Source organism: Taeniopygia guttata, chromosome 1 (genome assembly GCF_048771995.1).
Source record: "Taeniopygia guttata chromosome 1, bTaeGut7.mat, whole genome shotgun sequence".
NCBI classification, from domain to species: domain Eukaryota; kingdom Metazoa; phylum Chordata; class Aves; order Passeriformes; family Estrildidae; genus Taeniopygia; species Taeniopygia guttata.
The window spans coordinates 58,220,787-58,233,399 of NC_133024.1; the positions used below are offsets into that span (position 1 = coordinate 58,220,787).

Genomic DNA, 12,613 nt, shown 5'->3' on the forward strand with positions numbered 1-12,613 from the left:
GTAGGTTATTTATAGTACTTAAAAAACAAATGTTACTTGTCACTTGCCATCTATAGAGTGGCTTTCTGCAGCTCTTCAGAGCCTGGAATTGATTTTGTCCTTGCCTTGTTGAGAATGAAGCTGAATACAGGGTTCCTGAGATCAAGTTCTATCATAGCTCAGTAGGGTTTGAACATTCTATTACTTTGTAATTTTCTATTCCTCCTCACCCCTGATTTGTTGTATTTTGATCTGTGTGGCAAAGCAAATGCTTATCATTTATGAGTAGAGAGCTGAATTCAGTGGCATATCTTCTCTGAAACATTCAAATGGTGAAAACTGCTCATCGTCCATCACTTGAAAATACAGCCTTTATTTCTGTCCTTCTGTGAGATCCGGCTTCATTAGATATTTGGAACCAGCTTAGGTTGGCAAACACACAATGTGATGCTGAGCTATTTAGAAGAAATGAGCCTACCCTGTTAGTTGACAGTTATGGGATATTTGCATAGTTATGGGATTTACTTTGAGTCTGCATTGGTCTTGCTGCAACAAGTCCATGCCTTTCTTAGGATGGAGGCCATTGACCTATTTGAGTGAGTCCATGGGAGTACCATGGAGATGATGAGAGGGCTGGAGCACCTCTCCAGTGAAGAAAGGCTGAGAGTTGGGATTGTTCAGCCTGGAAAAAAGAAGGCTTTGGGGTGATGTAATTGCAGCCTTCCAGTACCTGGAGGGAGCCTGCAAGAAAGATGGAGAGAGACTTTTTACAGTGACATCTAGGGACAGGACAAGGGGAAATGTCTTCAAACTGTGAGTAGGTTGAGATTAGATAGCAGAAAAAAAATTATTTACTGTGATGATGGTGAGACACTGGTTGCCCAGAGAAGTCGTGAACATTCCATCCCTGGAAGTGTTCAAGGCCAGTTTGGATGGAGCTCTGAGCAACCTGGTCTAATAAAAGGTGCTCCAGTCCACAGCAGGGGGAGCTGGAACTAAATTATCTTTAAATGTCTCTTTCAATCCAAATAATTCTATGATTATATGAATGCTGCTTTTTGAAATGACTGGGAAAGTTACTGTAAAAGCAATGAAACTTCTTTGTTTTCTTTCCTTCTCTTTCTTTCTAGAAAGTAAAAGAGTGAGAGCTGAACACTTACTTTCAGACATCTCCCAGAATAGTGAGGATTGCTCTCAAACTCAGATGTTGCTTACATAGTCTCAATTCACTTTTTAAATTGATCTGGCAATGGATCAGTGGAATTAAAATGGAAAATTTATTATTCACAAGACATTTTGTACCACGGCTTAATGTTTTTTAATGGTAGATAAGCGATGGGCCAAAGCCTTGATAATTTCCTGTCAAATATTTGTTTGAAAAGAGACTACTACTTCTGATCTACTGGCTAGTTCTCATAAACCTTTAATGGTCTTTGCCAAAATAATTTATATAATGCACTCTAAATAGAATTACATCATGGACTTCCAGTAGAAGAATTACCCATGGTTTGGGTGCGCCAGTCTGTTTGGTCTAATATGGTATTATTAGCTAGGCATATTAATTGAGTTAACAAAATTCAAATAGTTTTTAGGTTGTCAGAATGTCTGTCTAATTACACACTTGTGCTGGGTATTCCAACTAGCAGACTTCTCAAAAAGATTGCAATACCAAGTAAGAGTCTTCTTGGTGTGATATAGGCTCCTGGAAAAAATTGTAATTCCCAGTATCCTGAATAAAAATATCACCATGTAAACCCTTCACTTTCTCATGTTCTGAGAAAAGTAGGCCCAGCATGGTGCCCCAAAGGCATCTTTTGAGCATAGAAACAGAGCTCCTGATTCAAAATACTTTTGTAAAACCGTCTCCCATGACTTCCTACAAATTTGAGTTGGATATCTGAGTCATGTTACCAGAGGAATGGAAAAGGCAAACCCATAATTAAAGATATATTGTACCTCACATGTGAAAAAATGGGATCTAATGTGGGCTTCAGGGCACATTTAGCATGGGCCACAGCTAAACAGTTAAAGAGTTAAACCTGGAGAAATTATAAACTGAATTTTCTTTTAGTTGTTCTGTGCCATGGTTGCAACACTAAGTGACATGTACTTGGCTATTTTATGGGATATCTGTGTTTAATTTTTTAAAAAGGTGTGTATCACTGAAATACAGCAAATAACACAGGATATATATGTTTATCTGTGTCTTGCAGTATGTAAGTTTAAAGCACATAAAAGATGTGCTGTACGAGCAACAAATAACTGCAAATGGACTACATTAGCCTCAATTGGAAAAGACATCATTGAAGATGAAGATGGTGTAAGTACTACTCATATGATATTACAGTATTTTCCAAAGCTGTTTCTTCTTTAGGGGAAAAAAAAAAGCCCAACCACAGAAATATTGCCATGTGACCCATTGAAGTTAATGGTAGGTGGCTATTTTCCTGAACACTGTTCAAAGATTAACGTGGTATTTAGAACAAAAGTTGCATTCCTATCTCACAAGTCTAGCAACTGTGGGCACTAGATTGCAGATGTATTACAAGGTTTTAAAGGCCACATGCAGAGAAACTCTGCAGCTGGAGAATTGCTCCCAGCAGTTCCTACTGCTCTTAAGCGAAGGTGGTATTTTACACTGTTACCATGCTGTTTTGGCAATGTATTTTTGTCCTCTTTTCCTGGAGCAGTTCCCCAGGAGGCCCGTTTGGAATTCACTGAATTGGGAGGGGATTTTGGTGATGAAAGCAGGAATTTTAAAATTAGAAGGAGAAACAAAAGAAGCTTTGGAGAGGTTGACTGTGATAAGTGGACTATTTTTTACAAACACAGCTGTGTATGAAACACTGGTGTGAAGCTTCTTCTTAGAAGGCTGGTACTAAATTGAACACCTGAGTGTCCTGAGTTGCCCATGGTATTAATGGGACAAAGAGTGCGCTGAGTAAAGCTTTGCACTGCATTTGGGACTGTTTAGAGAGCCATGACTTACCAGCCATGGTGAGCAGTTAAGTGAAGCGACAGAGGAATTCTGCTGTCCTGCCTATTCTTATGAATTTCAGGTATTTTTAATTGGTTTCTGTCATGTACTCAATGTAACTGTGTGGGAACTTTTTAGTATGATAGAGTCTCTGGACTTAATTACCCTGCCGTGTTATGGTTTATTGCTACCATGAGTGAGACAGGTCTCCCTTCTTCGTGTCATGTTTTCTGCCTAGTATGTGGAACACCAGAGTGGTCCGTTCTTTGCAGTTGCCTTCTGAGCATCAGTGTCCCTTATCCTGGCTGACCAGCGTACCTTTTTCTTTGATGAAAGGATACAGCTGTGACAAATAGTTTAAATCCACCTATATTGAGACAAAAGCTTTTAATTTCTCTTTCTGGGTACTTAACTCTAATGACTCCTTCTCCACAGATAGCTATGCCTCACCAGTGGTTAGAGGGAAACCTACCCGTCAGTGCCAAATGTGCAGTCTGCGACAAGACTTGTGGCAGTGTTCTACGCCTGCAAGATTGGAAGTGCCTTTGGTGTAAAGCTATGGTAGGTGTGCTGAGCCACATCCAAGCATCTCGCAGTTCAATAGCTTTAGTGCTTGCCATTATTTTTGTTTGTTATTCCACAACCTGCTTTTGGATTAAGTAGAAGAAGGCAGCTTCTGCAAACTCAGGTCTCTCTAGCATTCAGAATTTCTGATGGCCATCCTATTTGCACAATCAATTTCAAATACACTCACAGATGCAGCTTTTCTGTAATAGGTGTTGTCATTTCTCTGCTTTCTTCTAGCTGTTAACTGAATGTTCAGGTGCCTGTTCCTTACGCATAATAATCATATGTTACTTCCTGGTATTTTTTATTGTAGCTATTGCTCTGTTATTCTTTTAATAATATGTTATATTCATATTTATTAATATTAATGTAGTAATGTGTTTATTAGTGCAAAATCTTGACTTTCTCTTCTTCAGGGCAATCTGTAGGTTGCTGATTGAAATTCTCTAACTCACTACTGGTGTTTCCTCAATATATAATTTTCTCTGAATTATATCCACTTGTCTAAAAAGATGAGTTTCTTATGCAAGTCAGTAGTTTATTTATTGTTGAAGCTTCTGGCATATAGATGTCCAAGGTTCTGTGAATGAGCCATAGAAAATGATTGGCATCTCCAGAGGTAACTTGAAATTTAGATGAAATGCTACCACCTCTGCATGCATCTCTCTTTCCAATGTCTGTGGAAAAGGCCTTTGCAATATGGAGTTTATGTGACCTAGCTTTGGGAGATGGGTCTGGCTTGGTAGATGTGCTAGTTTTAATGCAGATATGTCTTCCAGAATGGCCCCGGTGGACCAGGCAGGTTCAGAGCTATTGTTTTGCCTGCTGTCATCAACACAGATGCTGGGAGCTTGCTTCTTCCTTCCTTGTGGATGAGGGCAAGTGATTCCCTTGAACTGATGAATCTTATCTGCTATAGGGGTAGCTGAAGCTCTCCAAAAGAATGTTGTGTTGAATTAGTAACAAGGCTCTGTGGTTGAACACTTGGGGTTTTTCCTAGTCTCACTCCTTTTCCCTCCACACCTAAATATTAAATATGAGTCCATTTTTGTTACATAGTTGTATTTTCACCTCAAAATTCCACTGAAGGAAAACAATTTTTTGTCTCTTTTGTAGGTTCACACAGCCTGTAAAGATCTGTACCCTCGTAAATGTCCACTTGGCCAATGTAAGGTATCGATCATCCCTCCAACAGCACTTAACAGTATAGACTCCGATGGTACGTAGTACTGTAGTGTGTTCAGTGGTACCTCTGGCCTGCCAGTGCCATTGAGATCCATGCAAATAAACAAGGCTAAAATCCTTCTGCTGAGCAGGTGAATGCTGTCTGCAAATTTAGAGAGAAGTATAATTTTCTGTGCAGGTTTTTAGAGAGTTATTCAACTGTCACGTTTTTTAAAGTTGCCCCAGCAGAAATTTACTTCCATTTTACTTATGACCCTTAGAAAAATTTCAAGTGAATGATCGGAGTCCTCAGATGAAGAGGGCTGATGCCAGCCTGGCATACACCACTCCTGTGACTTCTCAAATTTTGGATAATTTTGCATTATGCAGAGATAAGTTAGCTGAACAGCTCAGATCCAACAACTACTTTACCGGCTTAAGGGAGGAATTGCTTCCATAGCTTCTCTAATTTATTTTTTTTTAAAGATAAGCAGTGTAAAAATCCTGCAATGCACAGATAAAACCCAGCAAATGCTCAAAACACAGAGATGCTTTTTGATGGTCCAGGATAGAGACACATCAACAGTGGGAGATGGCACTTCAAGGCAGAGACTGGATTTAAAAAAGAAGTATCACAAAATTTTATAGTTTGTGTCAATGGTAAAGTAGACCAACATCTTGAATGCAATTAAATGAATTTTGTTACATGAAGTTAGCAGAAGTGATTGTGTATGCTATATGTATTCACTCTATTTATTTGCTTTGTGGTGTCTTAGACATCATGCTGTCATTTATTGCTCATGCTAGGAAGATTGTTCAATATGTGAAATTAGTTTTCTTGGCATTTAAATTAATTAATCAAACCTTATTTGAAATTAGACATTATGATAATGTGGAATTAAATTAGCATCCCTTAATGAATTTTTTTATTTGTAGATTTAGTATTTTTTTTAGTAATTGAAAACAACGTAATCATTTTAATCCTGCCGGAGACAAATGTCAAAACCTATACATATGCTGTCTGGTTTTGGAGTGTTGCTGGGAAACCATTACCTCCCTGGACTGGTCATGTTAGTGACAACAGTGTCCATTAGTGCTTCTGACTAAAGACCTTGTGGAGAGCCTGCTGTAATTAGTTAAGACCTGCACTGGCCTTAATAAGCTTTGAATCACAGCTGAAGGTCTTCTGTTGTTCAGTGATTCTGTTATACTGAATAGTATAATTTTAGTCTGAAAAAAGGCTCCTATGGGAAGTCTTGCCTGGGAGGAACTGAGTACAAGTAACTTTTAAAATCTGTGAGTACTCTTAAAAAGCTCATACAGACATGAATGATCCAGTTCAATCCAGTAAAGTTAAAGCAAAATAAGATTGAAAACCAAACACTTGTAACTGAAATATATATATTCAATTATGTGTTAATAATCTATGAAAATGAGACTTCATAAGTATTTTAAAAGGTTAATAGCACTTGAAAAACAATAAAGCTATTGTCTTCAGGATTTTACTAAATATAGGCACTGAAAATACCAGAAACAAACAAAAAATAATTGGTAAATCTTATGCAATTATGTTTTCTTTGCAGGACTAATACTCAGTTTAGCATTTACATTTTGCATGAAAAAATGTACTCCTTTTGTCCTTCATCCCTATCTTCCTCTTTCCCATGATTTCTTTTTGTGTTGTTCATATTAGGAAACCTTATTTATTTCATTCTTTCTAACTATGTTTACAGGTTTCTGGAAAGCCACATGCCCGCCATCCTGTGCCAGTCCTCTTTTAGTTTTTGTTAACTCAAAGAGTGGAGACAATCAGGGAGTAAAGTTTCTTCGTCGATTCAAACAGTCGTTAAATCCAGCTCAGGTCTTCGATTTAATGAATGGAGGACCTCACTTAGGGTAATGACCTTGGAAACCTTGAGCAAGCCTTTCCACAAGGGAATTAGGTGCAAAGTATAGTGTTGTGTTCCCTTGCTTGATATATCCCCTTGTTATATCCCCTTGTTGCTATAATTCCATCACCAATATCTACTCTGGCTTCCTAATTAAAATCTAAGAGACAGCAGAGTTTCAAAATAAATTCCAGTGCATGAAGGGTTTGTAGGATAACAATTTCCTTCTAGAAGGCTCAAAAATTCAAAACCAAAAGTGCTCGGCCAGCTTTGATTTCTGTTAACTGGTAAGGCTCAAAACTGTTACAGATGTTCAGATGTTTTCCTGTATCACAGGAACTTTGATTTTGCCTTTTGCACAGTTGCCCAGGTTCTTTTCTTCCATTTCACATGCATAATTCTGATATTCCTCTGACCTTTTTGTGTGTAGCTGTGGAATAAGACTATTGTTTAAATGCTCTGTATCTTTTAAAATTCTGAACACAAATGTCAGCAGCGGGGTCTGCAGTGGGTTAACAGACAAGTACATGAAAAATTTTTCATCTGAAAAGTAAACCAAAAATATGTTTTATGCAACATATGCAAATAGTCAAGAAAATGACCATCCCAAAGAATTTGGATCAAAATCACAATTAAAACCACCAGGCTCCCCAAAATCTAAGGGTTGATTGTTGGAGAGATAGCAATGAAATTTGCATAGTGGTGGCCTCAACTCAATCATCTTTGCACATTCATTAAGATAAAATTCATGCCCATATTTCTGTTGCCTAACTCAATTCCACTCAGATATAGTGATGTGGTTAAGTGGCCTAATAATATCAGTTATAGCAACTAGAAGCACTAATTTTTGTACTCCTAAAGTTGCAGAATTATACTTAATGAAAAAAAGTAGATGAAGCAAATCCACAAGAAATCAGTTCAAACAACGCTTAAATAATACAAATATAATTGATTACAGCTGTGGATTATAACAAATAGTACTGTGTTATGGAGGCATCATATTAACTCTAAGTTGTAATATTCTTTTCATCATAACCCTGATAATCTGAGCTGAATCCAAGTCACTTTTAGCTAGCATTTTGTTCATGTAATTATGACATGTAACATTTGTCTTAAATGATTAGACAGTCTTTGAAAGGAGACAACCTAAAAAATATGTTTGCAAGTTTTCTCCCTTCATCTAGCTCTACCATGACTGAGGTGGCTCACTTTGATTTTGCACAGAAATTTCAGTTCATGTTGGGTGCTTTTAAGTACTTCTCCCAAACAGTTTCCAAGGAGAGGTCCTTAGCAGGTAGTCCATCAGGCCACACTGATGCTTTCTTTTTTTCTAGTTGATCTAAAAACCAGAAGTGCATGCTATGAGACAGTGTATTTCTAGGGGTTTTCTCCTTTTTCTCAGGATAGGATAAATTGCTCTGGTATCAACATTTTTTCCCCTTAAATATCTGCTTCTTTTGTTCTGAATAGGTATGTACTTCAAAAATTTGTGATCTTGATATGTTGCTTTTTAGAAATGGTTCAGAAATTATACATATTCTGGAAAATAACATGCACTAAAAATAAATATCTTTGTTATTAGTATTTTAAGAGTTTATACTTTCCAACCTTTTTTTTTTTTTTTTTTTTTTTTTAGTTTAAGTCCCTCTTGTTTTTTTACCTTTTGCCTGCTTCTTCACATCTCATTTCCTTTTCCTCTGTCTTACCTTTTTGCATTTTCTGTCTCTCTTGTCCTCCTTTTCTGTACTATCCATGGAGGTGTTAAAAGTCAGAGAACAGGAGGAAGAGCAATAGGCAGTGAAAGCAGCATATGGCTTTAAGGATATAATATTAAATACTTGTATTATTTGTCGTATAGTGTTATGATCTCCTTATGTTTAAGAATTGCTCTCAATGGTCCTTTAGTTACATTTAGTTAGCCCTGTGGCCACAAAAGCCCACTTATATTGTGGGGCACATCCTGTCATTGTGTCTTACCCTCTTCTTGAGAAAAATCCCCAGTGGTGCATTATGCTTCTGGCTGAAGTGAGAAGCATGGAGCAGTTGCAATTTTATTACTTAAATTTTTGTTTTTTAATATTAATAAAATCAGACTTATAAAATCCTGAAAACAATATCAAGGGATTTTTTTTAAAGAATAAATTGGCATGTTATTTATCAGAAACATCAGTATAAGTGGAACATGCAGCGACAGATGGGCTGCAGATAGGTTAATTAAATAGATGGTTGTATCCCCATACCCCACAACAATAAAAGGATCATAAAGGTGCTGTGCACAATATTTTCTTGCTAATGAATGTCACTGCTCTCTTGCTAATGGATGTAACTAGCTCTGCATTTTCTCTGCAGTTTGCGGTTATTTCAGAAGTTTGACAACTTCAGGATTCTTGTGTGTGGTGGCGATGGAAGCGTGGGTTGGGTCTTGTCAGAAATTGATAAGCTCAGTTTGCACAAGCAGGCAAGTGTGCATATTTACTTTCCTTGCCTAGACTGACTAGGCTTAATTTTGTGTGCTTACCTTTTCCTTGACTTGGTTTTTTGTTGTATCTCTGTGTATGGAGCAAAATCAATAGTTACTGTTTAATGAAAGTTTTCACTTTTATAAATTGGACAAGTTTTAGCAGAATAGCACAATTTGATTTACAGGCTTTAGACATCAGCTATGAAATGAACATTTGTTGATTGAAATAACAAACATTTGTAACCAATTGTATTTTCTTTCTAGTTTTTAATAGTAGATTTGTTCCTGTGTTGTGTTTCAGTGTCAGTTAGGAGTGTTACCCCTTGGTACTGGAAATGACCTTGCCCGTGTCCTTGGTTGGGGAGGATCCTGTGATGATGATACACAACTTCCTCAGATTTTGGAAAAACTAGAACGAGCCAGCACAAAAATGTTAGACAGGTAAACCTAAATGTGCATATGCATCACTTACTATGAGATTTAAATTGTATTTATTTGGGTTTCTGATGGCCTAAAATCCATCTTGGAGACTTGGTTTTCAGCGGGTTTGCTTTTATGAGTGCAGGTCTTAATCATGAAGGAAGCTGCAGTTGTGATGGGGACAGCTCTTTATGCTGCTTTTTAAACTAAAGAGTCAGAGGGATGAGTGGTTGATGGGACTGGGAAGTGTGCTGTCCACATATGTTTGAAAGTTGACAGCTTATTGCATGACTGAAGGAGCTGCATAACTGGCTGTTACAAGAAGTTGTGAGCATTAAGAAATTATTTAGATTCAAAACTGATTTGAGCAATTTTAGGGGCTCCATGTATGCTTATTAAACACCATTAATGGTGACATCTTTATTTAGAAAACACCTGAGCTCTCTGTCCTTGAATGTGAGGAAAACTCACCTTGTGTGCTTTCACCCTTTCCTGAGCCGTCAGCTGTTCATAAGATGCTGAGCTAATTAGACCCATGACTAATATTTCTGTTTGAGGCTGTTTCTTAGTAAAAAAAATGAGATCTTCCCACTTCTTGTTTCATATAATTTTCATCCATAAAGGAAGGCAGCAATTCCCATTAAAAAAAAAACCAAAAAACCAGAGATTATGATAGCTGTGTTGTTCCAATGGAAGTCTAGCACTGCTTCTGAGAGGAGTATTTCTTATGCTATTCCTTTCTTTCATGTGTGTCTCTTTCCTTGCTCTAGTTCCAAACACTTGAGTGTCATCATAAGGGGTTTTACTTTAGGTTATTTTAATGAAATAGAAAAAAAAGCCTTTTTTATATTTTAAGCTTTTCTGCAGACTGCTTGATTGCTTTACTTGATTGCAAAGTATGTACAGAAATGCTTATTACTGATCCTCAGATTCTGAAAAACTTGTAGCTTAAATCATATTTCCCTTTTTCTGTAGTGAAGAAACACTCTGTTTCATGTTTTGGTCTAATTTCAGTAGACTTGCTCCCAAGGCCCATCTCCAATGATTACTTGCTCTTTTCAGCCGGCTTTGAAGGATGTTGTTGCTATTAGTGGTTTCATACTGTCTGTGCTGTCAAGTGCTGTCCTGTACCACACAAAAAATATATATATACATCAAAGAAGACACTTTATCATTTGCTTTGTTTTCATGCCTGCCTCCTCTAGTTGAGAAGGAAAGCTAATGTCATGTTAAAGATTTTCTCTAGGAAGATGTCTAGTTTCCTTTGACTTCTGCTGTATGTTTACACAAATTCTTTTATAATGTGAATGTTTTTTTCCGGAAAATCTTTATTCCTTATATTGAATGTCCCATGAGATTTTCACAGATGAGGCTGACAATCAAATCACTAAAAAATAATCTGAGTAATAAAACAAATTATTACCTTTAATCTCTAATTTATTATCTCTTTAATCTCTGTAATTATTTCACCCATATAGTTTACAGCTACAAATTAAACTAGCTTTTTTTTTATACGTAGCTATTCTGTGGTATGACAGTGAATTTTCTTTTTGTTAGTATAATGGAGAGAGTGTAAAACTAAGACTGGAAACTTATGTTTCTATCAGGTGGAGTATAATGTCATATGAACTGAAATTACCAGCAAAGCCTTCTATTCTTCCTGTGACTGCAGAAGAATCAGAGGAGTGCCAGGTGCACTTTTACTTTTGTTTTGTTGTTTTGTGTATTTAACTTGGAGCTTCTGGGGTGACAATAGCCATAATTGAAGCATTTGTGTGAAAAACAGATGTTTTGTGATCTGCTAACTGAAATGAATTAAGGCCTTTTCTTGCTGTGTATCTCAAGTAAGTAAGATTTTCAGTTCTATATTATTTTCCTAGGAGGAATGAAGGTAAGGAGTTTCTAGAAAAGCTATCTGAAAAATTTCTTCCTGAATATATATGTATATTTTAATATGTATTAGAAAATTAATTTAAAACATGTTAAACAAGAATGTAATCTAATGTCATATTATTATGAAATATAATATTACTATATATTTTAGATAATTCTTATATATGAGTGTATATATAATATATAATTTTTTATATAGTAGTATAATTGTGTATATAATTGTGTATACACAGCATAATTGTATATATAATAGTATTATTGTGTATATAATTTACAGCTATGTTACTGTACAATAATATATATATACTATGATAATATACATAAATAATTATAATACATTTCTTTAATACATAAAAGCAAATGACTGCTATGTTGAGTTTGGATTAAGCATTGAGAAAAAGCCCCCAGCATTTTGGAGGCAAGGGTTGTATTCCTAAAGAAAGAGAGAAGTGTTTTGCAGCCGGAGTCTGATCAGGTGATATCACCCAACTTTCTCTTTGTTCATTGAGAGAGTTCAAAATCCTAAGCATCATCAAAGACAAGCTAAGTCTGTCTTCCAGACTAGATTTGTGCTTATACTATCTGATAAGATTTCAATTCTGAGAGAGGGAGATGCTTTAATCAAATTAATTGGCATGAAAAGTCTGACTGAAAATGAGAAAATAATATATTCCCAAGAAAGTTAATGCATATCAACTGTAGCTCAAAAATACTTGAGAAGCCATAATTAATCAGCAGTCTCTTGAACAATTTAATAATTCAGGCTCTTTTAATTGGCAAGGAGGTTATAACCTTTGATGGATTGCTGGATATAGAGATGCAAAAAGGCTGGAATTTTTAAGGGGGTTGCTTTGCACACAGCTCTGCTTCTGGTGTCAGCAATGCAGATTAAGGCTTTATTGCCTCTAATTTTTCAAGAGAGTTAAAATTTTCAAGTGTGTCTTCATCATCATTTTGTTCCAGTTATTTCTGGCTTTGAAACTTTTTTAGCCCCTTCTGCAAATGGAAGGAACTGCTTGCTCATATAAAACTGTTTTTTTGGAAAATGTATTCTGTAGGCCATATTATCTGTCAATACTTGAGTTGGACAAAACCATTTGCTTTTGATTACCCTGTTAAATCTCCTTTTTAATGGGGTTTTTTACATTTTTTACTGAGTTAGGCTATTTCTGAAAAAATAATAATTAACCTTATAGTAGGTGTTGGATTATACCACAGTTTGAAAAGCAAATAGAAGTACATATTTGATTATTTTCTTTTTCC

The 12,613-nt window shown here is 36.2% G+C and overlaps 1 protein-coding gene across 5 annotated transcripts in view; it reads left to right on the plus strand.

Annotated features, from left to right (window-relative positions):
* Window positions 1-12,613, plus strand: part of DGKH (diacylglycerol kinase eta) — a 153,816-nt gene that overhangs the window by 99,470 nt on the left and 41,733 nt on the right. For all 5 annotated transcript variants that reach the window (XM_030272026.4, XM_030272033.4, XM_030272050.4 and 2 more), the window contains 7 exons: window positions 2,193-2,299; window positions 3,392-3,517; window positions 4,640-4,742; window positions 6,421-6,583; window positions 8,926-9,034; window positions 9,339-9,478; window positions 11,065-11,149. In XM_030272026.4, the coding sequence (XP_030127886.4) occupies window positions 2,193-2,299; window positions 3,392-3,517; window positions 4,640-4,742; window positions 6,421-6,583; window positions 8,926-9,034; window positions 9,339-9,478; window positions 11,065-11,149 (833 nt within the window). The remainder of the gene's footprint in view (window positions 1-2,192; window positions 2,300-3,391; window positions 3,518-4,639; window positions 4,743-6,420; window positions 6,584-8,925; window positions 9,035-9,338; window positions 9,479-11,064; window positions 11,150-12,613) is intronic.